This window comes from Petaurus breviceps, unplaced genomic scaffold (assembly GCF_028583685.1).
Source record: "Petaurus breviceps papuanus isolate PSGF00001 unplaced genomic scaffold, PetGlider_PUasm1.0 90630, whole genome shotgun sequence".
NCBI classification, from domain to species: domain Eukaryota; kingdom Metazoa; phylum Chordata; class Mammalia; order Diprotodontia; family Petauridae; genus Petaurus; species Petaurus breviceps.
Window position 1 is genome coordinate 956,995 of NW_027187291.1, and position 26,258 is coordinate 983,252.

Consider the following 26,258-nt stretch of genomic DNA (forward strand, 5'->3'; position numbering starts at 1 on the left):
GCTTTGAAAAAACCCAGATGTTGAAACCCAAATGTTGACTGGGTATGGATGTAATGGTTGGACAGTTTGAAATCTGTCTACTAGATCTGTTTCTGTCTTGATAATTCTGTCTGTGTACTTTGAAGTTCGGGGTGCTGACCTTTTCCCCTGAACAAGGTAAACGATATATGTCTGACTGATTAAAGTAAGCTTGTTAACCCATTTTGAGTTGCTTTCCTTTATCAAAGCAGATCCAAGAACCTGTATTGGCAGCAAACCCTGAGGACACTTGGGGTGCTTGCTGCTACAGCCCTCTGGCTCCAAATCCAACTCTCTTCCCACTACACTATGGGGCAGGGAGGGGGAGGGGGTAGCTAGAATGTTTCTGTCTGAAGGTTCTGTGGCAGTTTGTAGGGGGCCATTAGCCAGAGCCAGAGGAACAGGGCTGAGGGTCACAGCTAAGCTGTGGATGAATGGGAGGAGGAGTATCAGTGGGCATCAAAGGAAAGGATGAGGGAAGGTGGCAGAGGTGGGGAAACACAGCTGGATGTTTCGAGGGAGAAGGGGAGCACCTCATTTCTCCATTTCCCATGTTAGTAGAAGACAAGGATGAAATCCTGGATGACTGCTGAGGGTGGGGTGAAAAAAAATTCCCAAACCCACCAACCATTCACAAACTAGCTACATGTCCAAATCCTTTTCAGCATCTGCTCCAGAAGAGTACCCGGTGGTGGGAAATGTTAACTCCTTTGATTTCCCTTAGGGTGGAGTAGTTATTTAGCAGAGAAAATGCTGAAAGCTAGGGACACAGTAGGAAAAATGTCATAGGAGGAGTATCTATTGAATGAGCAGGGCATGTTTAACTAGGAAAATGGAAGATTCAAGGAAGATATTACAGCTGTTTTCAATTGTTTAAAGAGTTGTCAAGTGGAAGAGAGATTACACTTGTTCTTCTTGCCCCCAGAGGATAGATGAACATGCCAAGAGGCAAAATGAGGTTCCATGGAGGAAAAAACTCCCTATCACTCAGAGCTGTGTAATAGTAGAGTAAGTTACCTCAAGAGATGGGGGGCCCTTCCTCCTTAGCGGTCTTCAAGCAGAAGCTGGATTTTTTGGGTATGTTATAGTGGGGATTCCTTTCATGTATGGATTGGATTAGATGTCAGATAAAGTCGCTTCTAGCACTCAAATTCTGTGAGTCTCTGAAAGGCAAAGAGGATAGGGTAAGAATATAGAGATTTAGAGTCAGAGGGCATGGGTTTGAATCTCAGTTCTGCTACTTACCATCAGTGTAACTTTGGACAAACTACTTCCTCTCTGGGTCTCAGTTTCCTCCTCTATAAAATTAGGTCTCTAAATAATCTTCTGAGGTCTGACTAGCTCCATGTCCAAGGTCTAGTTCCCATGCTAGATCACTAGCTCCTGGTAAGCCAAGACAAGAATAGGCTATGATTCTAGGGAAAACCAGCCTGGGAGTAGGTAAGACAGAAAGACAGGTGGATGAATGCCAGGGATCCTAAGAGACTGGGTTTCTTTTTTGGCTACACAGCATAGGCTGGGCAAGAAACCTTTTGTTTATAAGAGAAGGCACACACTCTTTATCAAAAAAGGCAGCTGAAGAATCGTAACCTTATCTATAGTGGATGATGGCTGATCTCCCTCATTAGGTAACATTCTCCCTGAGAAGGATTCTCTCCTCCCTTCCTCTGAATGCAGTCCTGACCCCAAATTCAACATTCTCGGAAATGGGGGCTCCCTACAAATATGTCAAAGGCACAGTCAGAGCAAAGAGGAATCACATGAAGAATGGGAAGTAGAGGGAATCCTGAAGAAGCAGGCAAAGAGAAGGGGAAAGCAAAGAAGGAAATGGGGTTGAGAGGCAGAGTAGCAGAGCCCTAAAGGGAAAAGGGTGAGCAGCACAGAAAGAAGCTGAGGAGGAGGACAAGGCCATGAAAGGGAACTCTGAAGAGAACTCAGGGAGCCAGCAGAAAAGGCAGTGGGGACTTGAAAGGATGAGACTGGGGGAAAAGAGAAAGCCCAGGGAACCAGGAGGGGGTTAGAAATAAGAAGGGGCTGCCCTTTTGGAGCAAATACAAGAGACACAAGAGTGGAAGAGTCACCCCTGGCAGATGCTGAAAAGACAAGAGCATTGACCCACCAGCCTTCCAGCCTTGGCTCCAGGAAGATGGCAGCAGGTAGGGGGACAGACAAGTGAGAAAGCAAAAAGGGGATACTGAGGGGAGGGGGAATTCAGGTTTGCTGTTTTGGCAAAGCCTTGTCTTGGGTCACTCCAGTGGGAGGGTGAGGCTGGAGAAAGCTGGGGAAGGAAAAAAGGGATCTTTTGGAAATGATAGTTTCTTCCTCCTTCATTAAGGTCTCCTTTCTGCCCCCACTTTTCCTCATCTTCCCTATGTGTGACCTGCACAAAAAGAAGAAAGAAGGGATGGAAGGGAGAACAATTTTAAAATTTCATTTTGTAGGAGGGGATGCCCATCAGCTGCACAACCCCAGAGCTAGGAGTGGTAAATAATAGCAAACATTTATATAGTACTTTGAGAATTGCAAAGTACTTTGCAATGTCTGATCTCACAAACAACCCTCAGAGGTAGATGATATTATTATCCCTATTTTACAGATGGGGAAACTGAGGAAGACAGGGGTTAAATGACTTTCTCAAGGTCACACTGCAAATAAGTGTCTGAGTCTGGGCTTGAACTCGGGTCTTCCTGACTCTAGAGCCAGCGCCCTATCCATTGCTCCACTCAGCCCCACTCGGCCCTGCCGCCCCACTCCCCGGGGGTCGCCCCATTCTTGGGGGGGGGTAGGCGCAGTGCATTAGTTGGGCTCACATTCCCCCCATACACCCCACACCCCCCCGTAGGAGGCAGGAAGATAACAGGGCATAGCAGGCCTAATGGTTCGCGTCCAGGTTGTAGCAGCACATGGACCAAAAGCACTGTGCAAACTGTGGACCTCAAAACACTTCTGTGTGGGGTGTGTGCTGTGGGTAGCAAGACTACTTGGCTTATTTGTGTGATTTACCCATAGGGCTTCTGATTGGCTTTAGGACAGATCAATCTTCTTAACTCCGGGGTTAGAAGTGAGGAGAAGGGTCAAATATAACCAATAGAAAAGCACTTTGAAGATAAGCTCCACCCTCTCAGGCTTCCTGTCGCCGTCCGTCAACCTCATTAGGGGTGGGACTTTACCTAGTGGATCGTTGGATAGCTTCTCTGTCACTCATTCTCGACCTGACTTTAGGTAGGTAGGCAAGTCCGTCCATCAATGAAGTTTCATGCCTCGATTGGTAGATTTCAGCGTCGCTCTCCAAGATTTTCGGTGACTGGCTGGAAAGGCTGTCGGTCCCCTGTGGGTCGGGTTCTCATTGGTAGGAGCCGCCGTCGCTCGGGCGGTGGCGGGCACTGGGATTGGCGGGCCCGGGGCGGGCGGTGTCAGGCTCTCGGCGGCGGCGGAGGCGGCGGAGGCCAGGGAGGAAGATGTCGTAATGAGCGGTGGGTCCCGGCCGCTGCCGGAGGGGTCTTCCTGGCCCCCGTGGCCTGAGGAAGCGGCCGAGGGCCTTGGGGAGGGCGGGTCGGGGCTGGAGACTCCCCCCAGGGGCTGGGCTCGACGCCGGGGCCCGGTCGCAGGGGGGGGAACGGGGGAGGGAGGATTCCCGCCCGGAGGAGGAGCGGTGCTGGCCGGCCGGGCGGAGGCACCCGGAAGGGGGCGTTCGACTCCCCGCCCCCTCGGAGCCCGCTGGGCAGGAGGGCGGCGCTTCCGGAGCGGGCACCCCCGGGTCCCTGGGGCGGGGCCGGAGCCTCCCCTCGGGGTATGGGGGTGCCGTACACCTCCCCCCCCCAGTCCAAGCCCACCCGCGGGGGCTGTGGGCACCGGCGGACGCATCTCTCCTGGAGAGGCGGGGCCGGGCACCCGAGTCGCCCCGGGACTCCGAGACTTCTATCAGGCTTCTCCAAGGCCCCCCAGGCTCCCAGCGCGGCTGTGGGAGCGTCGGGGCCCAGGGGCGGCCCAGCGCCTGGGGCGTTAGCTGGGAGGGGAGGGGAGGAGTCTGGAAGGAAGTCCCTGTAGGGGCCCTCCCGAGGGCCCCCCCCCCCCCCCCAAGAAATAAAGATAAAGAGGATGGTGCCTTCCCCTCCCTGTGCTCGGCTTCCCTTCCCGACTCCCTTCTCGTTTTAGTTTACAAAACAAACCACCACCAGAAAACCCCAAACCTTTGTCTTCTTCGGGCCACTGAGAACCTGCCCTCATTGCATTCTTTGGATTCGATTTCAGTGTGCTGTCATGTTGAATCGTTTCTCAATTAACTATCCAGGGGGGCACAGTCGGGCTTTACTTAGCATGTGTTTCCTGAAGCTCATCTTTCTTCTGAGGTCACTTCTTGCTCCAGCAGGGTTGTTTCCCGGTGAAAGAGACAGGGAGTTCTGCTATAAACAATGCCCCCAGCTGTTCCTCTTGACGGGCTTTATCGAAGGACGAAGGGAGGCGATTGATGGTCTTAGGGAGTGCTAGTGTGCCCTGTTTAACGGCTGCCGCGGCGTCCCCCTTAAGGGGCCGCTTGTCCGTGGAGGGCCAAACGTGGACTTGGTATTTTGGCTGATTGCAAGGCTTCTTCAGGGCAAGAAAGTTTAGGTTGTCAAAGAGAGGCTTTGAAGGAAATGGTGGTAGAGCCCAGACCAAGGGAACAATTGTGCTTAGAAAAAAAGCAAAGAAAGAAACGGTCTTTTTCTGGAATAATGAAGATAACTGCAGTATCTTGTTTTGTTTTTAAATTCTTGTGCGCAATGAAGGGGGCGAATCTGTCAGACAACCTACCAATTGGGCTGATGTGAATGTTCCAGTCGCTTCTAACAGGCGTTAATACCTGTTGGAAATGGATTCTCATTGGCTGGGGCGATTGGTAAGTTTTCTAATTCTTGTTCTTCCACTTGGTTGTGCAGATGCTTATCCTCTTTGGTTCTTTTATTTTTGTATTTTTTGTTTTTGTTTTTCTACTGGGTTGGTCTGACCCAACTATGGATTCCAAGAACAGGCCATTTGACTGTTAAAGGCATACTTCTGGCCAAGTAAACACAGTTGGGCTAGTTCATCAGTTACCTCATCTGACTATTTGCCCCAGGAGAGAAAAGCCAAATCATATAAAAATAATTGGCTCCAAGAGGAAAAATTTGGCATTTCTCCTGGCAGCCCGTAGACTGGCTCTTTCTTTTACTCTTTTATGGAGGTTTTGGTTCTATGGAGTCAAGACTGAAGGAATGATGAGGTGAGGCAACCATGTAGAGACACAAGGATGGGGGGGGCCTAATGACAGCAAGAATGTAATAGGTGAAATAACTATTCACTTTGATCATTTGGCATGTGTGAAGTGTTCAGTTACATTCTTGCTTTCTTGTAGCCTTTCTGATAACCAGCTTGCTAGTTCACTCTTCCTTACAGGGTCAGTGGTAGTTGAATAGCTATTTTTTTCTACTTTCCTGTCCTAAATGGTTCTTCCCCATGGACAAGTGACTATTGGAAAACTTGCTTTAAATCAGTGTTTCCCAACCTGCATGTTACAACACTTTAGAATGTCATAAAAGTATCTTAACATACTGCAGCAAACCTGTGGATTCGACCATCCTTAGCTTGGGCACAGCTGTGTTCTATTTTTCCCCATTCTCTTTGGTTCTGTCACAATCACCCTAATCAAGCCTATGCTTTTCAAAGGACTACAGAATTCCTTGCTTATTCCAGGAATGCACACACCCCACCAGATTTCCATGATTGGGATTCTTCCAACCACAAGATGTCATGGAAAGTTAAAATTATGAAGTTTTTCTTTCTCCCCACCCCCCTTTTTATTGATGGGTGGAGAAGACCAGAATGGAAGAGGTTGGGAAGCATTGCTTTAAAGTCTCTGTAGGGTATGGTTAATATTTTGGGACTACAGTGATAGAGTAGTAGTCAGCAATCTCTGTTTATATGAGTAGGTGGTGGGTAGGACAGACTGTACACTCTGAAGCCCTCTGGGCTACAGGCTTGAAGTTAAATATGTGCACAATAACCCCAATAATTACTTTAGAGTTTGTAAGGAGTCATAATCTGGGGCTTCTGTTTTGGCTGATTAATGGATTTGTTCCAACCAACTATATGAATTAGGAAAGTTTAGTCTCTAGACACAAGCAGTGCTGGGAAACAAAAAAAGATTATAGTGTATTCTAAAAGATATGGCTCTTTCCTGATGTGGATAAACAGCAGCTCTCTTTCCCTTTATTTCTTTTTCCATAAAGCCTATACCTTTTTTTTTTTCTTGAAGCCTTTTTTCCTTCTCAAACAAGAGCTCTTTTTCCCTTACTGTATTTGTATTCTCTTAGCAGACCTATGGAAGCCAGTCTTTGCCTGTGGGCAAAGTTTACAAACCCTAGGGTAAAGAAAAAGGATTTTTTTTACCACAGGCTAGTGAGTGGATAGGATGGAGGGGGGATAAATGAATGTTTCTAGTTCCTGACCCTCACCAATATAAATAAGGGAATGAGAAATGGTATGAAAAATCTGACTCTTTCTAGGAGGCATTCTCAAGGGTGAGGATTGTATTAGATCTATTCCAATTGACAGGCTCCCAGGGCAGAAAATGGACTTTCCTTTGCTTCCCCAGGAGAATGCAAGAGAACCCACCTCCCATCTTTATGGTGCCTGTGAGATTGTCCTTCCCAGTTCAGGCAAAGCCAAGCTTCTGCTAAAATGGCCTGATAAAGGATTCTTTCCAAGAGACTGTCAGATACTTCTGACGTGGGTGTTTTAAAAGGCCCTTGTCACCACAGGCCCCTAGGCAGGCTTGCCATTGGATGATGTGCTATGCTCAGGGCAAGGGGTTTTGAAGTTGCTGAGCATCCAGTTTATTTGCCTCTCAGTTCACACCCAAAGAGTAGCTGGAAGCAGTGTTGAGGTGCCATAATTGTTTGAGTCATGAGAAGATCATGTAGACATAGCTATTAAAATCCTCTTTTCAGTTGATCTCATATCCTGTTCTCACTTTGTTTCATTCGTTAGAATCATCTGCGTTATCTAAGCAGAGGTTTCACTGCTGTAATTCATATGCTGCACCACAGAGACTTAACCCCTTCTTTATGACAGTGAATAGGAGTCACTGGGCTCTGAGATTCTTAACTTTCCACTGTGCATTGGCTTCAGGTACTAGAGCTGTGTTCTTCGAATCCCAGCCACAAAGTTATTTATACAGCCAAGGGGTGTGTGTACTTAACTCTTCCTTTCCAGATCTCCCCTTTCTTCCCGTTTTCTCAGCTGGTTCTCTGGGTGTCATCCTTTCCATAGGCTTCTGTATGAGTTGGAGTAGAGTGTTGTTCTTAGTGGATACCTGATCTTTTCCTAGTTCATCAAAATGTAAATGGTAAACCAGCACTCTTTTCTGAGGAATAGATGGAATCACCCCTCACATAGCATAAACTGATTCTTGCCATAGATAATTATCTCAAATCAGGGCAGTGTGGTATAGAGGCTTGGAAAGTCCCTGCATAATCCTAGTCCTTAGAAAAGGACTCACTCCTGCCCCTCAAGGAAGAAATCCAATGGAGGCTCATCATTTGTTGAAAAGTTTGCAATTCCCCAACCCCTGTGAGGGGAATGTTTCTGAGCTAAAGAGCTTGAGTGCTAACCCTTATCTCTGGCCCAGTTTCTACAGACTTCTCTCCAATATGAACAAAACCCCAGTCATTGTTTAAACCCACAAATGAGAGACTCCCATTAGCTAGAAAGAACTGAATGGGGTAGGAACAGACAAGTGAATTATTTGTATTGTGTAGATCACCTATCCGGATTCCTTGCTCTTAACTTACCTGGAAAACAACTTTCCTAAGATATATATTAAGTGGGGGAGGCAGGGTGGAGGAGAATGAAATAGATTTTCTGCTGTTTGAAAATGAGGCATATGTTGTTTCTGTAGCAGTGGGGTTGGGTTGCATTGAATCATTCAGTTGAGTTAGCAAACAATGTCATTTGTGAGATGGACTGATTAGGATAAGGGAATAATTCATTCTGGGACAGGGACAGAGCACAGCTTAACTGAACTGTGTGGAGAGATACAATCTCAGATTAGCACTTAGGTACTCTAGCTAGCTGAGCCAACCACTTTAGTTAATAGGAGCATGTAAAGATAAATCTATTTCAATCTGTTTTTTGCTTCCTTTTCTTAAAGGAAACCTCTCTCCAGAAGTAGGGTCTCATTTCATGTGGGAAAGTTTGACTTTGGGTTGAAATGTGTGTCATTTACTAATGGTCATGTGGAGAGTGGTATTCTGTACCTTATCTTTGCAAAGACAAAATCTTTGTTATTTATTTACGGTACTTTCCTGGCCTGCTACACTGAAGGATCATAGCCTCTGCATTCTTATGTTTGGTTCTGTAGAATCACTCCCCTTTTAGCATTTGTTTGTTGAAGAGTTTCTCAACTGATTGTTAGATTGACTATAAAGTTGTCTCTAGAGGTATGTAAGCATGGTTTGAAATCTAGTTACTGATCTGACTTTCTTCCCATCTAAATCAGCCCTATTGATCCATTTCTCAACAGTCTTTGGTAGTCCAATTTTATTCTAAAAAAGCAGCCAGAGCTTGGTTCTTCCCCCTCAGCCATGGATCCCTTCAATAGGAGTCACAAAGAAAGCCTGGACTGAGAAGCTGCTTTGCTGGCATTAGGCCTGGCCAACCTGACCAAAATATCCTTCAGAATGAATGTTGCAAGCAGTTGAAATTCCTCCAGAGGAAATGTCATACATAGGCCTCCTCCTCTGGCCCTCAGATCATCACCAGGATGATCAAAATATATGAGGGGAGAAAATCCACCTAGGGGTCTGGGCATGGATTTGACCCTTAAAAGCAAAGCTGAGATTCACAACTTGATTTTTTTTTTTAATTCTCTTTTTTATTATGAACTTTACCAACATGTAAAGTACAAATATTCAAGAAAAAAGAAAGAAGAATTGTATATGAAACTCAACTTCTGTTACATAAATTTTTTAAAGTATGTTTTAAATTTAACATCTTAGTAACAAAACTGCCCTTTTTGTGTCTCCTTCTGAACTTCCCTCTTCTCTCTCCTGTGTACTTTTAATCATTTCTTAGTGCTCTTTTTTCTCCTTCCTTTTTATTTTTTTTACATCACCATCACTGTCTCTTGGTTCTACTTGCCTAATGTACTCCAACAGAAACACCCTCCTATTTAACAAATAATTGTAGTCAAGCATAACAAATAAAAACATCAGCTGTGTTTGAAAACACATTATCATTCTCTCTTTCAAGAGGTGGAAAGCATGTGTCATCAGCCTTTTGACACTGTGACTTGACTGACTATTGTATTGATCAAAGTTCTGAAGTTGTTCAGAGTTGCTTTCCCTTACTTCACTGTAGTCACTGTGTAAATCATTCCCTGCTTCTGTATTACTTTACACAAACCTTCCCAGGTTTCTCTGAATTTGTAATATTGTAAACAATAACTATATTAACTGATGGTTACTCATTTTACTTCCTGTTCTTTCTTACCACGAACAAAAAAAAAAGTGCTTTTCTTAATGTTCTTGTATGTAGGGGACCTCACCTGTTTTGACCTTTTGTTTGACCAATTTAACTGAGCATCACAGTTTAATAAATTTGGGAATATAGGTCCAAATTGCTTTCTGGAATAGTTGGACCCCTTCATAGTGGGCCCCTGGCCATTTTCCTTTCTTTTGTCATCTTTACAGTATTGATGGGTATGAGATAGAATCTGAGTTATTTTAGTTAGCATTTCTCTTATTTAGTAATGATTTGGATAATTTTTTTCATGTAGTTGTTGATAGATTACATTTCTTCTTTTGAAAACTGTCTGTTCATATCCTTTGACCCTTTATCTACCGAGGGGTCACTTTTGTTTTCATATATTTGTATCAATCCTAATCTGTCTTGGAGAGTAGACCATTATCAGAGAAATTTGCTGCAAAGATTTTTTTTTTCCTTTAGTTAACCCAAGGGATAAATTTTCTTACCCTTCTAGGCAGGAAAGGGCCCTTTTTCACACAGTGCTTTGTTTGTTTGTTTCCCTGTGTTTCCCTCATGTGTTTCCCTTACTACTAAGCATTTTAAGATCTGGTGCCAGAGAGCGTCTGAAGAGTGGTTTGATGAAAATGTAGCCAACAGAGAAGATCCTAGATGCAAAATTTCAGAATATAGTGCCCCTCTCTTGGACTGTGCTCTTTTCCCTCATTACCTGTGACCGAAATCATCCTAGACTGTATTCATGGAGTTAAACATTAGGACCTTCAGGAATCATAAAAAGAGGGATTGAGAATTCAATTATTTCGTACTCTAGGGAAAGAAGACTCCAGGGGGAAGTCCCAGGAGGATACATAGCTAGTAGTTTGACTGCCATATTTAGAGCTTGACACAGTCCCACTTAGTGTTTGTTAATTGATCCTCTGCTTGCTCAGTTCAGTTAAACAATTAAGCAGCTACCATATGTGAAGTGTTATGCTCAAGGAGACATAGCACTGTATATGTATAATAATGTAGAAAAGGGAAAAGTGAATCAGTGAACAGTCTCAACTGAAGAATTCTAAAAGAAAGGCACTTTTGTTATTTCAGGATGTAAGTACTAGCGCCACTTATCAATGTTGCTAAGTACAGTTCTTGCTGAACCTGTTTTAGTAACTGGATAAGACATTGGGAATAGCATATTAATTGTTTGAAAATAGGAAGACCTGGGTTCAGATCCTGCCTTAAGGTTCACATACTGACCTGTGTGACCTTGGGGAAGTCACTTAACCTTAGAATGTCCTCAAGCAACTCTGTAAAACTCTTAAATTACAGATTATTGGTAGGAGGAATTTCCTCACCCTAAATTACCACTGATGATAAAATCATAGGTATGTGACTTCTCCCCCTTCCCACTGCAAAGAAATAAATGGACAAAAAAATAAATTGAATGGCTGCTACTGAAAAAGTTTTTAAAAGCCAAAGATTGTTTCAGTAATGATTAGCATTTCTTGAAAAACAAAGCTTGCATAAAAATAAAACCTAAGCCCTCCTCAGGTCCAAATTATCCTAAATTCCAATTTGACATTTTATTGCCTATTCAAATGCTTTGGGTCATTAGTATTTGCAATTTTAACTTCTTGTGGTTCTCTTAGACCTTTGTTCCTTTTCAAATATCTGCAATGAAAGTCTTATTTTATTCCTGTGGAATTTTAGATTGTTCTGTTTCCCTCGATCCAGCTTGTGGCCTTCAGGGCCCCAAAAATCTCTCAAAGGGAGATACATTCACAAACATTTGTAGGTTATTTCAGCTCACCTGCATCATTTCTTTCAAGAACAAATTGGGGGGGCTGCTAGCTGTCGCAGTGAATAGAGCACTGGAGTGTCTGGACAAGCTGAGTTCAAATCCAGCCTCAGACACTTAACACAAAAACTAGCCATGTGACCTTGGGCAAGTCACTTAATCCCAATTGCCCTCCAAAAAGCAAAAAAAAAAAAAAAAAGAACAAATTGGGGAGGAAACGAAACCACAATGAAACAGTATAGCCTCGAGAATGAGCAATTAGTTTGGCATCCAAAGAAAATTCAGATTTTCCCCCAACTGATTTCAACCCAGCCTCCTAACATAATTTTTGAGTACTAACCTATAATGCTAGCTAAGCAAGAGCCAAATAGGAAAAGTGTAACCAGGGCAGCTCAGGTCACTTCTCATTGTCTTTTGTTCATAGGGTCATAGAAAGGACCTAAGAAACCATCTTATCCAACCCCTCACTTTACAGATGGGAAACTGAGACCCAAGGAGATTAAGTAATTCACCCTAGGTCATACAGGTAGTACATGCCAGAGAGAGGATTGGAATCCAGCACCAGTGGTCATTCCTCTGTGCCACCCTGTGTCCTCAGGAGGGACTCCTCTCTTCATCTCTTTATTCCTTTCACGGAATAGGAAAAGCCCAGACTGAATAATTGCCCATTATTAACAAAGCAAGCTTGAGCCAAAGACAGTTTTTTAGAAAAGCAAGTACTACCTTCTCATTACTCTCCTGAAGACCAATATGGGGGGAGGTGGTTGTGTGTGTTTATTAATGACATAGAAGTTTAGAGTTGAAGGGAATCTTTGAGGCCCTCATATAATCCAGCTTCCTCCCATTGCATCCTTGAGAGATGCTCATCTAGCCTCTGCTTAAAGTCTCAGGGTGCTCACTGCCTCACTAGGGTACTCATTTTGTTTTTGGATGGATCTTAATGTTTTAAAGGTTTCGCCTCCTACTAAGTTAAAATCTGCCTCCCTATAAATTTTACCCACAAACCCTAGTTCTGCCCTCCAAAGCTCCACAGAATAACTTGAATCCTTTTACATAGCAATCTATTATATATTTGAAGACAGTATATCCTTCCTAAGTCTTCTCCTCTCTTGGTTGAGCATCCTCAATTTTTTCAACTGTTACCTCTGTAACATGGTTTTAGGACCCCTTCAGCAGCCTAGTCACAGGTCTTAGAGTCTGCTCTAGTTTGTTAGTATTTCTTTAAAAATGTATCTGCACATAATGTCTTGAGATGTGGTTTGGTCAATACTTAGAACATGATTAATAGTATCCTTGTTATGGGCATTATGCTTATGTTAATGTAGACTAAGATTGCATTCACTGTTTTCATGGTCATGTCACACTGTTGGCTCATATACCTAACTTTAAGCAAGCACAGGACTTTGTGTAGATTCCTGCTGAAGATGGTTTTTGCCTTGGCCTGTTATTCCAGACTGTTGAGGTATATTTGAGCTTTAATTATGCACTCCCACATGCCAGCTATTCCTTCCCACTTTGTGTCACCTATAAATTTTAAAATCACGTCGTAGGTATGGATTTTGAACAGGACAGGACTGCATCCTGAACCTGGGGCATCATAATTACTTACATCCATATGGTGCTTGAATATAGTTGTCCAGTTGGCAGTGAATCCAACCACTCTACTCTTCCTCTTCAGCCTCTATCTTGTCCATAATGAGATTATGAGAAACTTTTGTCAAATGCCTTGCAAAAATTAAGATATACTACATCCATAGTATTCTTTTTTTTTTTTTATTAAGCAATCAGGGTTAAGTAACTTGCTCAAGGTTACACGGCCAGTTATTTCTGGGTGTGGTGCTGAGTGTCTGAGCCCGGGATTCAATCTCCAGGTCGTCCCAACACTGGAGCTGGTGCTCTTACTCGCTGAGCCACCCGGCCGCCCTACATCCATAATATTCTTCTGATTTATCAGACTAGTAAGCTTGTCTTGAGAGGAAATAAGACCAGTTTGGCATGATTCATTGTTAATGAAACAAGCCCGTGCTTCAAAGGGCTTACAAACCATCTCTTAGAGAATTCGTTCTAACATTTTCTTGGGAATTGACAAAAAGGTCATGGTCTGCACACTGGGGAAATCTACCTTTATTTCCTTTTTGAAAACATCTGCTCATCTTCAGCTTTCTGGCACCTCTCCTCTTCACCATAATTCCTTAAAGATTACTAACAATGTTTCCATGGTCACATCCAGAAATTTTTTCAGTCCCCTGGGAGGTGATTCATTTGGGCTTGGAATTTTAAACCTACTTAAAGCAGCCTGATCCTCTTTTACCATATTCTTTCCCATCTTGAGCTTTAATTCCCTCATAATTATATATTTTTTTTTACCTTTTCTGATCATTTTCCTTGGTGGAGAAGATGAAAGCAAAATAGGAGTGAAGCGGTTGTTTTCTCTTTCATGGTTAACATACTTTCTTTCCCCAAAACAATGTAATCCTTACTTGTTCTTCATGTTTCTTCAACAATCCATTTTTATTATATGAAGTGCTTTTCACAAACCTTACACTCCTCATCAATTCATGCAGCTCTCTTGGATTTGACTTTTGGCAGATGCCCATCTTGCATTTTTTTGGTATGTGCCATATAAATATCTTAACCTTGTCAGAAAGCTCTCTGAGAAGTGCTTTAGTTGCCATCCCTTTCTTCCTTATGAGGATAATTTATGCTGTCAGAATTTTTTTTTAAAGAACCTGTTCTGGGGTGGCTAGGTGGCATAGTGAATAGAGTACCAGCCCTGGAGTCAGGAGGACCTGAGTTCAAATGTGGCCTCAGACACTTGACACACTAGCCATGTGACTTTGGGCAAGGCACTGAACCCCAATTGCCCTCCAAAAAGCAAAAAAAAAAGAACTTGTTCCCTCTTAACCTTTTTCCTTTTAGGGTCTTTGGTCACAGGACATAGCTTTCTGTCTTTTTCTTGAACTCTTTGAAATAATTCTGACTCTGCCCATCATCCCTACCTCTGACATTTATAAAGTGATATAGTTATCTTTGAAGGTTTCTTCCAGTTCAGTTTTGCCAATTAGTTCTTCTTTGTAGGAATTAAATCAAATATAGTAGCTTGCTGAGAGAGAAATTCTTTACTTTCTCTGTTCACCATTTTATTAGATACTCTGCTTTTAGGGGGAGAAACAGTACCCCATCGGATCCTGTTGTCTGATGTAGTCTTAATCATCTAGGGCAACTTGTATGGCCACCACCAAGGCAGGCTAGGAAACAAGTATCTTTTCCTCATCATCCCATTAGGAGCAGCAGCAGGACAGCAATGTTCTCAGTAAAGATCATCAGGGAAGGAAGGGGGTCATATCATCATTAAAATTTGCCAGGTTGGTTTGGGGTTTTGTTTTGTCTTGGTATTTTGTTTGCTTTTGTTTAGTAATAAAGGGTCTCACAACCCATGGTACTTAAAACAAACCTGATGTGGTCCCACAATTATAGTTGGAGGGAGAAGAGAATCTTACAGGGTCCTCACCCCTGACCTGATACAAAAGAAACTTAAAAATTGTCTGTAAAATATACTAGTTGTTTTCTGGCACCCATAGCCATGTTTACTGTCCCCAGGGCATCCCTATCCCCTTTTTATCCCTTAATTTTTCTTCTCCCAGCAACTCCATGCCATTCTCCCTCCTGGATTTCCCAGCCCAGCCTGGCTCCAAGGGTTGCCTGTCATACGTCCTCTGCAGACCCTAACCCTCTCCTCATCCCCAGGGCAGAGCAATAGCCTAAATCTCTCTTCTCCCCATAGTAAATACTCCCAGTCTATACCTTTCCCTTTAGGGGGCTAGGGTCTCAATTTACTTCTTAAGTTCTTTTGTCCCTATACCCTGCTAGGGATGAAAAGAGAAGGAAACAACTCTCCAGGCGCTTACTTTTCCCTGGGTGGGGGAGGGAGGGTGGATATATGCAAGTAAATCATTTAAAAAGAAGTGCCAAGAATTTGGGGGGGTGGGCACTAACAGCTGTGGGAATCCCAAAAGGCTCTTGTAGAAGGTAGCACCTGGGTTGAGATAGGGGAATCCAAGGACTGGAAATAAACAGATATATGGCAGGCCCCAAAGCAGGATATCCACTGTCATGTATGGGAGACAAGTTTGACTGGAACACAGACTGCAGGAGGGAAGAGGAAGGGCAAACAAGTCTGAACTAGGAAGAGCTTTAAGTGCCAGAGGAGTTTGTATTTTATTCTTGAGGCAATAAGGAGCCATTGAAGCTTCTTGAGCAGGGAAATGACATGATCAGGAGTATGCCGTAGAAATATCAATCTGAGGGGGAAGGGCTAGTTGCAGCAGTAGTCCCAGGGAGAGGTGATATAGTATTGTTTGTGGTTCCAGTGGAGAAAAGATAGGTTGTAGAGGTAAAATTAGTTAGACCTGGCAGTTGATTGCTGATGAAGGTTAAGTGAGAGCAAAGGATTGAGAATGACTCAGGGTCTGAACCTTGGAGCAGGAAGAGTAGAGGCACCCTCAGTGGAAGTAGGGAAGTTAGCAAGAGAGGGCTTTATAACGATAACGAGTACTATATGGGCTACTGTTGAAGTCAAAATATCTTTGAGGCATCCACATGGAGATGTCCATCCAGTTGAGATGCTGGAGTGGAGTTCAGGAAAGGAATGAGGGCTGCCCCCTCTCAGAGGTCAAGGAATGAGCACCATCTTAGGCACAGTGACTTGGTAGTGATGAGGAACCAGGTTGTCTGACTTAGGTATTAGGTTATCTTTGAAGTCAAGGGTCATGTTATCTCTGTCCCCTTCAGTGCCCAGCATAGTGCCATTGTATGTTGTAGATACTTAATAAATATTGGTTGTATGATGTCTGTCTAGCTGAAGTCCCCCATCACTGTTTGGTTTTCTTTTCTGCGCCAGGGAGGCCTCATGGAATACTGGAAAGATGGCTGGATTTAAAGCACAGGACCAGAATTTGAAATCCAATTCTGTCCACACTACTGTGGGGCCTGGGGAAGTGACCTCTGATCCTTAGAGTTCCTTCTGACTTTAGATATGTGGTCCTATGATCCAACTTCATAGTCGGCTTTGGGAAAATGTTGTCCACGTGTACCCTTTAGTGTATTCCTGTGGTAATAACACTGATGTTTTTTTACTTTTATTCTGTACCTCCTTCTGCAAAATGTATGATTTTATGCTATTCTGTCACCCTTACTATTAGATGCTTCTTTTTGAACAAGTTATACTCTTCCATTCTGTATTCCAGTCTCAAGCACCTGGATGATTCTTAGGAAACTTGAGATTAAAATGGCAAATTCATTTTTTTGTTCACTTTGTTTATAAGCTGTATTCTGTGCTCTGTACTATAGACCTCTGAGGCCACTCTGCCTTTATGGTGCCATATAATCAGAGACAGCTGAAGGCCCTTGGTGTACTCTGCCCAGCAAGAATCTTGGCAGCATGGTTTTCTGGCACTGGGCCTCCCAGATTGAGCTGCAGTCAGGTTTAGTGGAGAAGCTGTTTCCTCTGTCCCAGATAGGAGCCACACTTCTGCCATCGTCCAGCAGAGGGAGACGATACCTCTGGGTAGCAGAGCTGACCTTACAGAAAGAACACTTGGGTGTCTTGACATTGTCCTGGAAATCTTGTGAATTCCTCAGACATGCAGCTGTCCATTGAGACACAGGCATAGAGGGCAGACTTTGATTAGAGGAGCATTGGGATGATTGGAAATGGGGTGTCATGTGAAGGAGTAAACACTGTCATGATTTGGGGGTGGTCGATAAGGATGAGGAGTGAAACACAAGGGGAGAAACCTCTCGAGGCCCTCTTTTTCACTCTTCTTTCTATTCGTTGCAGAAGATCAACAGACCAGTATGGCTGCCACTGCTGCCGTCAGTCCCAGTGAATACTTGCAGCCCGCTGCCTCCACTACCCAGGTGAGGGCCTCTGCATGAGCCTAGACATTCTTATTACGACTAAAATTAAATCCTGCCTCAAAGGGTTCCTCTTGTACCGGGTGTCCCGAGAAGCACCCTATGAAATAGGGTCCCTTTTCACAGTATTCATAGATAAGAACAGGAATAGGAACAATTATCTCCATTTATTAGACAAAGCAGTTGAGTCCTGAAAGATTAAGTAACTCCCTTAAGGTTATAGCCCATACTGTGAGTGAGGAGTGGAATCCCATTATCAAAACTCCAAAGTCCACTTCAAACCAATCCCCACTGCCTGGTATAAGAGAATAGATCCTGGAAAAGTCAGTCCCAGAAGTTGGCTTTTCGCTGTAGTATGGGAAAACTAGTTCTATTTCCTGGTCTTTAGGACTAGGATCTCTCTGGGACACTAGGAAGGAAAGGGTTGCTATCTCCCTCTACCCTCAGTTGTTCCCTTCTGTGGGTGGATATTATTGTCCTTCCTAACAGAGCTGAAGAGCTAAGGTGATGAGTGACCCATGTTAGAGACAAAGGCAAGAGGGAGCAAGAGATGGGGGAAACTGGGGGTGAGAGGCTAAGTTAGTTTGTTCTGAATAATCATAACCCTGTGGTGCTTCTGAGGCATTCTTTCAGAAGGATCCCTTGGATCTCTGAAGGTATTTTCTCTGTTGAAAAATCTAGAACAATAGTGTTGAGCTTCCATCCCAGCCTCCTTTGTGATGGACATCCTTCACTGTTCTGATTGGGGAGAAGCCAACAGGGAAGAAGAAAGGGGGGAAGGGGCCCTGATGAACTCTGCTTCTCAAACTAGAGAGAGCGCTTGCCAGGGACACAGCAAAGAAAGAGCAACCAAAGAGCAATAAAAGACAAATCGTACCACCTCTCTAGGCCCTAGTTTCCTCATTTGTGAATTAAAGGGTTAGATGAGGTGACCCAAGGTCCCTTCTAGGACCTATGCTCCTATGAGCCTAGGTAATAGAGAGGCAAAGATCAAGGAACAAAAATGGGGAGATGAAGGGGGCAACAGTAAGCTCTTTATTCTCATTCCTTTTCTCCTCTTGGGTCTTTGCAGGACTCCCAGCCATCACCCTTAGCCCTCCTTGCTGCAACATGTAGCAAAATTGGTCCCCCTGCAGTAGAAGCTGCTGTAACACCTCCTGCTCCCCCCCAACCCACACCACGGAAACTTGTTCCCATCAAACCTGCCCCACTTCCCCTAAGCCCAGGCAAGAACAGTTTTGGGATCTTATCCTCGAAAGGAAATATACTCCAAGTCCAAGGTTCACAACTGGGTACTTCCTATCCAGGCGGTCAGCTGGTGTTTGCTATCCAGAACCCTACAATGATCAACAAAGGGGCCCGGTCCAGTGCCAACATTCAATACCAAGCAGTTCCTCAGATTCAAGCAGGCAGTGGACAGACCATCCAAGTCCAGCCTAACCTCACCAACCAGATCCAGATCATCCCTGGCACCAACCAAGCCATTATCACTCCCTCTCCATCCAGCCACAAGCCTGTCCCGATTAAGCCTGCCCCCATCCCAAAGGCTGGTTCTGCAGCACCTCTGCAGAGCCCAGGTGGTGTGATGAAGCTGACAGGTGGTGGTGGCAATGTGACCCTCACTCTGCCTGTCAACAACCTAGTGAGTGCCCCAGACACAGGCACCCCAACTCAACTGCTCACTGAGAGCACCCCTGCCCCACTGGTCAAGCCAAACAAGAAAATGAGGAAAAAAGGTCTCCCAGCCTCCTCACAGCCGGCTGTGGCAGTAGCTGAACAAGTGGAGACCGTGCTGATTGAGACTACAGCAGACAACATCATCCAGGCAGGGAACAACCTCCTCATTGTGCAGAGTCCTGGAGGGGGCCAGCCTGCCATGGTACAGCAGGTGCAAGTGGTTCCCCCGAAGGCGGAGCAGCAGCAAGTGGTGCAGATCCCCCAGCAGGCCCTTCGTGTGGTGCAGGCGGCCTCAGCTACACTCCCCACCGTCCCCCAGAAGTCCTCCCAAGACTTTCAGATCCAAACGCCTGAACCAACACCAACTCAGGTACCTCACTGGCATTAGGCCAGCCATCTCTCAGCCCCCTTCCTGCCTTTCTCACCTTTGCCCTTCCCTAGGGAATGTTGAAATTACTTTGTTGTTAGGGGCTGAAAATACAGGGTACTTCCCCTTCTAAGCACAGAGCATCAGCTTGACTTTTGGGAAGTGAGGCAACAGATGGATGTACTTTAGAATAGTCAGGGTTTGGGGTTTTGTTGTGATGGCAGCAAAGTTTAGAGGAAGTTTCCTAGTCCTTGGTCAGTGAAGAGAACTAGACCTTAGAGTGAGAGGACTTGAGATTAAATTGGGTTCAGTTCAACAAGTATTGAGTATCTGCACTGTCCAGCATGTTCCGGGGTACTGTGCATGCATGTATTGGCAGGCTAGTTAGGGAAAAGTACACATAGATCTTGCCTTCAAAGAGTTTATAGTCTAGTTGGATCACAGAGTGAGACATTGAAACAAGTAAGCAAAACTGTTGCTGCTGCTGAGCAACACCGGCCGGGTCTTTGTCCCTGGCTCTGTTTTTATCAGGAGGCAGCAGAGCAAGTCTGTTTTACTTTATTAATAGAGGAGAGGAGTTGTTCAGAGAATCCAGTCCCAAAACTCATTTTTACTATACCTCAAACTACGTTCAATTATATTTTTTGTAGCATAATTGGCAGCAAGCACTAAAATACATTTACTTGGGTAATTTTGTTCTGATGATTAACAATCAAGGAAATGAATGAATGAATGGGAGGTAAGAGGGAAACAGCCCTGAAACATGCTGGGGATTTGAAAATTGGTACAAATAGTTCACCAAGTGGAAAATCTATAAGATAATCATTTATAGTTGACCATGTATGTCAAGATTAAAGGTTGCCCTAATGACATGGAACAAGAAACAATTATTGTAAATAGTCAGTAAGCATTTATTGCTCATTTACTACATGTTAGACATGAGCAAAGTACTAAGAAAACAAAGGCAAACAGTTCCTGTCTTCAAGGAACTTACATTCTATTAGGGAAGAGAACATGTAAATAATTAGGTACATATAGATACATACAGAGTAACTGGAAGGAGGTCTGAGAAGAAAAAAGGCTCCTATAGAAGGGAGGATTTGAGATGAGTCATAAAAGAAGCCAGGGATGTTATAAAGACCAATGTTTTATCAGTTTAAATAAGCTCCTGCACCTTGGTGAGAATTCTCATTCTATAAACTTATTGACAAAGGGATAGGATCCTGCTGATTTAAAAAGGTACCTAACACATACACACTAGGAAAACGCAAACAGCTCTTACTGACTGCACGAAAGAGGCCCTAGTCTCATGTTTGTCCTTAACAACAGAAGGGTAAGCATGACTTTTAGACTTTGAGATATCAAGGCCAACAACTAACAAATGAATGTGCTTATAATGGTTCCCCAGCTGCTCAGGTTGGGTCCTGAACAATTCCAGGGCATTCCGCCTATGGAACCTTGATCTCACATATGTTACCAATTAGACTGATTCCATTTATGCCTATGGTTGTAAAAACCCAAGGAATGATGATGTTTTCTTATAAAATTAGACCTGTACTCAGAACAAAGGCTTTTAAATACCCTTTTCAGTGTCTGAGGCTGGATTTGAACTTATTTTTCATTGATTTCCATTGAATATTCACCATTAGCTATGTTAAGGGATTTTTAAGGTTTATGTCCATCTGTGAGCTAGTTCAAGAAAGGGACTTAGACTAGCCCTGTCTATACTTCTGATTCTCAGTAGATTCTATGCTGGGGCGGCTGACCTTTTTTTCTCTCATCCCCACCCAGATCTATATCAGAATGCCTTCAGGGGAGCTGCAGACAGTCCTCCTACAAGAACCCCCTTCAGTGACGGTGCCTGCTGCCTCTACCACATCTTGTGGTAGCCCTGTAACCCGAGGCCCCCACCTGGGAGGCGCCAGTAAAAAGCATTCTACTGCTGCTTCTCGAAAGGAACGGCCCCTGCCAAAGATTGCTCCTGCTGGAGGCATCATCAGCCTGAATGCAGCCCAGCTAGCAGCAGCTGCCCAAGCTATGCAGACCATTAATATCAATGGTGTCCAGGTGCAAGGTGTGCCTGTCACTATCACCAACACTGGAGGTGAGTGGATTCTGTCTGTCAGTCTGCCAACAACACTGACCCAGTGGTCTTTATGTGTAAAGTTCTGTCCTTGGTGCTATATGATGAGTTTCCCCTTTGATGGAGGAAGGGATGAATGAATGAAAAATAATTTATTAAGCATTTACTATATGCAGAGCACCATGCTGAGTACTGGAAATACAAAGAGAAAAGGGGAGACAGTCCCTCCTCTCAAGGAACTCACATTCTAATGGGGGAGACAACGAAGGTTTCTGCTATGAGGCAAATGGAAAAGTACCATGGCAAACATCGGGATTGAGGAGATAGGACACTTGAAAATCTTTAGAAACACTTCCACAGTAACACCCAGACCAAGGCACATGAATGTGCTACAAAGTGAGGATGTGAGTGCTGGGGAGAACTGGGATAAAGGAGTCTGAGCAGGTTAATGAGCTGAATAGGACCTTGGGGATGAAAGGGGACCCATATTCAGCAGACAGGGTTTGGGTATGGCCTAGCACTGACAACTGCAAACAGGTTATCAGCCTTGCAAATCAATAACTGCTACGTGGTGACCCACTGGCCAGGAAACTTTTAACTATATTCTGTAACTAAGCAAAGAACTATTTTCAGGCTATTGATAGTTTTTTCAATCTCTCTACTTCCTTTTAAGAAGTTTAGCTAGAACAGCTAGATGGTACAGTGGATAAAGTGTTATGCTTAGAGTCAGAAGGACCCAAGTTCAAATCCAGCCTTAGACACTTACTAGCTGTGTGACCCTGGGCAAGTCACTTAAACTTTGTCTTAGTTTCCTTATCTTTAAAATGGGGATAATAGCACCTACCTCAGAAGCACTTAGGCACATAGTAAGTGCAATAAAAACATTAGTTATGGGGCAGCTAGGGGGCACAGTGAATAGAGCACTGGCCCTGGAGTCAGGAGGATCTGAGTGAAAATCTGGCCTCAGACACTTGACACTTATTAGCTGTGTGACCTTGAGCAAGTCACTTAACCCCAATTGTTTTTGCCTTCCCCCCTCAAAAAAAAAAAAAGGTTAACTAGTGCATTTTAGTCTTCCCATCTGCCTGTGGAAAGGTAGAAAAGGGGCTGTTCTTTTGTTCCTGACCAGCCATAGGCTGGTTCCCCCCAGACCTACTAGGATGGTACAGTTTCCACAAGGTCAATGAGCTATTGCATTACTACCTTAGAACTGTAGTGTCAAACTGAAATAGAAAAGGGGAAGAGGGGGAGACATTAATCCATATATAACGATCCGTGCCAATGACATTAATTTAGTTTAGCATATATCTGTTTTTTTTTAATTTTTATTTTAAATATTATTTTAAAAAAATTTTAAATATTTTATTTTAAATAAATTTACTTATTTTAATAGTTTACTTAGATTTAAATAAATTTAAATATTTTACTTAAAATATTTCCCAATGCCATTTTAATCTGGTTCAGCTACGTTCAGGGGTAATAATACCTTTGATACCTTAATGATACCGCTGCCTTAGAAGTCCTTCCAGAGTGCCCTGATTATTATAACTTGTGTCTTACTTACATCCAGGGATATACATCCCTGAGGATTTTCCTGCAATTTGGGAGTGGTGTGTTGCTACAAAAGATCTCTGGGATGGAAACTCCTGGGAAACCATACACTGAATGCCTTTCAAAGTTCAAATGGAGGGGATCTAGTAAAGTGGTTTCACCTGTGGGAGGGTGGACTATCCTGAGCCAGGCCTCATACCCACCTCCCATTTCCTTCCCTCCATGCAGGGCAGCAGCAGCTCACTGTACAGAATGTTTCTGGGAACAACCTGACTATCAGTGGCCTGAGCCCTACACAGATTCAGCTGCAGATGGAGCAGGCACTGGCGGGAGAGGTGCAGCCAGGGGAGAAGAGGCGGCGCATGGCTTGTACTTGCCCCAACTGTAAGGACGGGGAGAAAAGGTAATCCTAAGATAAAAGGGTCTGGCATGAGCCTGAGCCCTTCTGCCCCAGTCCCTCCCCTTCTGTGTCCAGGAAGGCTATAAGCCTTCTCCATCTTACTCCATTCTGCCCTGTGCGGGCCCTCTTCCTCATCTTTGCCCCCATTCTCTCCTCTTCCTATCATTTTTCCTATCTCATCTTCTTCCACCCATTCCATGTTTCTCTTAACCAATTCTAAAGTTCTTATTTTCTCTTCCTTTCTTCTACTGCTCCCCTCCAAACCCATCTCTAGGTCTGGAGAGCAGGGTAAAAAGAAGCACGTGTGTCACATCCCTGACTGTGGAAAGACCTTCCGAAAGACGTCACTGCTGCGTGCCCATGTGCGTCTGCATACTGGGGAGCGGCCCTTTGTCTGTAACTGGGTCTATTGTGGAAAGAGGTTTACACGTAGCGATGAGCTCCAGCGGCATGCCCGGACCCACACAGGTCAGACCCCTGCCTAGTCAATGCCCGCAATTTCCATGCGACCCCAGTCTTAGTATGTGAGGACATCCATCAAGTGAGAGCTACAATATTGGGAGAATGGGTAGGACAGTGGAGAGGATACAGGATCCAGGGTGTAGTCCCACCTTTGATCTCTGCCTTGGTAACCTTGGACAAGTCACTTACCTTCCCTGGGCCTCAGTTTCTTCATCTGTAAAATGAAAGGACTGGACTTTGCTGCAGAAACTCTGTAATTCATCCCTCTGTGCAGAGCACTGTGCTAACTACCACAAAAAATGGACGTCTGCCCAGTCCCTAAGGAGTTGGTTATCTTTTGGGTAAACAGTGTCCTGGCCATTGAAAAGGGGAGGGCACCATCATCATTGGGGAGATAAAATGCACGTTCATGAAGAGCCACTTGCAAAACACCCTGGCCAGAATTAGAGTAGCAGCTGAGTAAGTGCTGAAGAGATCAGAAAGGGGTAGAATCAAACTGGAAACATTTTCCTCCTGTTTGGAGGAAAGAGATGTAGACTGGTAGGAAGCAGTTAATAGCACATCATCTCAGGGGTAGAGAATTATACAGAAGCATGGAGTCAGAAATGAACAAATCATATACAAGGGAGTAGGGAACAGATGAATTTAGTGATACAAAAAAACCGTTGGGGACTAAAAAGAAAGGTGAATTGAAGTGGCCTCAGTGTCTGGATTTGCTATGATAGGCAGTAGGGAACCGCAGAGAAACTCTGAAACCAGTTTAACATGTGGCCTGAGGTGGGACCCGATAAAAGTAGTGAATAAAATAAAAGTAGCGATAAAAGTAGTAAAAAATGTTCATTTGGGTGTGTGAACCCTCTTCCTTCCTGCTTTTGGGGGATAAGTTCTGTTGAGCAGCAGAATGACCAGGACTGAATCTGGAATGTAGGGTGCAGGGATGACAGGCTTCTCCTCTCCCCAGGTGACAAGCGTTTCGAGTGTGCTCAATGTCAGAAGCGCTTCATGAGGAGCGACCACCTAACCAAGCATTACAAGACTCATCTGGTCACAAAGAATTTGTAAAGCCTACAGCGGTTGGAGGCCCTGCAGATTCAACTCCAGTTCAGCCTGGGGCCCCTAGAGTCAGAGGCAGCATGGCTGACTCCTTGCCCCTTTATTCTCTGACTGTGGCCCTGCAGAGAGGGGCTTCAATAACCATGTTTCCTCCTTCCTAAGCCATTTGGTTGCCACAACAGCCCTTCTTTCCTCCACCATAAGCTCCTGGCCCAGATCCCGGACATTGGCCATGTACAATGAGACGTTCTAAACCAGGACGAGTGGGAACCTTTATTTCCAAAGGAAAAACATGAATTTCACTCCGTCGAGGAGCCAAGTGAGTCCCCTTCCTTTCTCCTCCCCAACCCATAGCACTGATGTGGCCCAGGGCAGGGGAGCCAGAAAGGAGATGATGCATCCCCCTGTGCCATCCCCTCTCCTGTGGGCCTATCATACCCTACTCCCACCTGATGGCAGCATGGCAGCAACATAGCGAACACTTGGGACCCTGTCCCAGAGCGCCCATCCAAGGGCCACCCACAGAGAAAGTGGGAAGGACACCTGCCTCCCCCTCCCCCTCCCCCACAAAAACAAAAAACAAAACACTTTCTTCCAGCACATTCCAACTTTATATTTTAAAAGTATATATAACCACAGACTCCTTCTGATCTTCCCTGTTTTTCTATGAAGAACGTTGCCTTATACTCTACTTCAGATAATGAACACTGTGTATTGTGTGCGCTTTTTAATAATTTTATTTAATTGCTTCCTTCTTCCTTTCCTCCTCTTTCCCCTTTTTCAGTTTGGGGTTGGGGTTTTGTTTTTTGGACAATGATGAACAGAAAAACTTTTCTTTCCGTCTCCATAGACTTTTCACTTCTAAATAACGTAAAATTTCAGTTTGAATCCGGAATCTGATTTTTTTTTTAAAGAACTCTCACACACAAACATATTGTCCTTCTCCCCTTTCCACTTTTTTCTCATCCCATACCTCCACTCAGATCCCATTTGTGTATAGTGTATATTGTATAATAGACAATATTGTGTCTACTACATGTTTAAAAACATATTGCTTGTTATTTTTGAGGCTTTTAAATTAAAACAAAAAATCCACTTTATTTTTAGTTGTAACTGCTTGAGGTATGTTTTTTGAATTAAGTGACAGATTTGTTATCCTTTATTAACAATGTACTTTGTTGGTCAGCACAGAGCTGACAAAGAATTTTTTCTTGCTAATAAATTTAGTTGCCTGAGGCAAAGTCAGCAGCTTGGCAATGAGGCTTCCTTTGTCTTTTACCAATTTTCACTGGGGAGGAAGCAAGATGGGGATGGAGCTGTGAGCATCAGGAGCTTGGAGAAGGACCCCCAGGGAAAGTAGGGCCCAGCCTCCCTTACCTTTCTTACCCTTAGCAGGGATTCCCTTCTGAATTTACAGAAAGTTGGGTATTCCCATTCATGCCTGTCCAATAAT

At 44.2% G+C, this 26,258-nt stretch overlaps 1 protein-coding gene and 1 long non-coding RNA gene across 4 annotated transcripts in view; one reads left to right on the forward strand and one right to left on the reverse strand.

Moving 5' to 3' along the window:
• The window catches only part of LOC138143122 (uncharacterized), a 7,089-nt gene extending 5,689 nt beyond the window's left edge, over window positions 1–1,400 (reverse strand). Inside the window, exons 1-2 of the long non-coding RNA XR_011163613.1 lie at window positions 1,264–1,400; window positions 1,036–1,181 (exon numbers count right to left, since the gene is read on the reverse strand). This is a non-coding gene — a long non-coding RNA (uncharacterized lncRNA). The remainder of the gene's footprint in view (window positions 1–1,035; window positions 1,182–1,263) is intronic.
• A 1,979-nt stretch (window positions 1,401–3,379) lies between these two features.
• SP2 (Sp2 transcription factor) lies at window positions 3,380–26,050 on the forward strand. Of its 3 annotated transcripts, none has more exons than XM_069064305.1 (8): window positions 3,380–3,491; window positions 4,785–4,894; window positions 17,136–17,215; window positions 18,285–19,259; window positions 21,048–21,360; window positions 23,119–23,293; window positions 23,565–23,758; window positions 24,714–26,050. In XM_069064305.1, the coding sequence occupies exons 3-8, from the start codon at window positions 17,153–17,155 to the stop codon at window positions 24,812–24,814; spliced, it is 1,821 nt and encodes a 606-aa protein (XP_068920406.1). In that variant the 5' UTR covers window positions 3,380–3,491; window positions 4,785–4,894; window positions 17,136–17,152; the 3' UTR covers window positions 24,815–26,050. The 3 variants fall into 3 exon arrangements, with proteins under 3 accessions (XP_068920406.1, XP_068920407.1, XP_068920405.1); XM_069064306.1 differs by having other exon boundaries at window positions 17,139–17,215; XM_069064304.1 differs by lacking the exon at window positions 4,785–4,894 and having other exon boundaries at window positions 3,404–3,491.
• Window positions 26,051–26,258: the final 208 nt, after the last annotated feature.

What these genes read in the sequence shown, in the direction of transcription:
- SP2 (XM_069064304.1), top strand. An exon ending in CACTATCACCAACACTGGAG is followed by an intron (nt 21,361 to 23,118) that starts GTGAGTGGATTC and finishes CCCTCCATGCAG; the next exon opens with GGCAGCAGCAGCTCACTGTA. An exon ending in GCATGCCCGGACCCACACAG is followed by an intron (nt 23,759 to 24,713) that starts GTCAGACCCCTG and finishes TCCTCTCCCCAG; the next exon opens with GTGACAAGCGTTTCGAGTGT.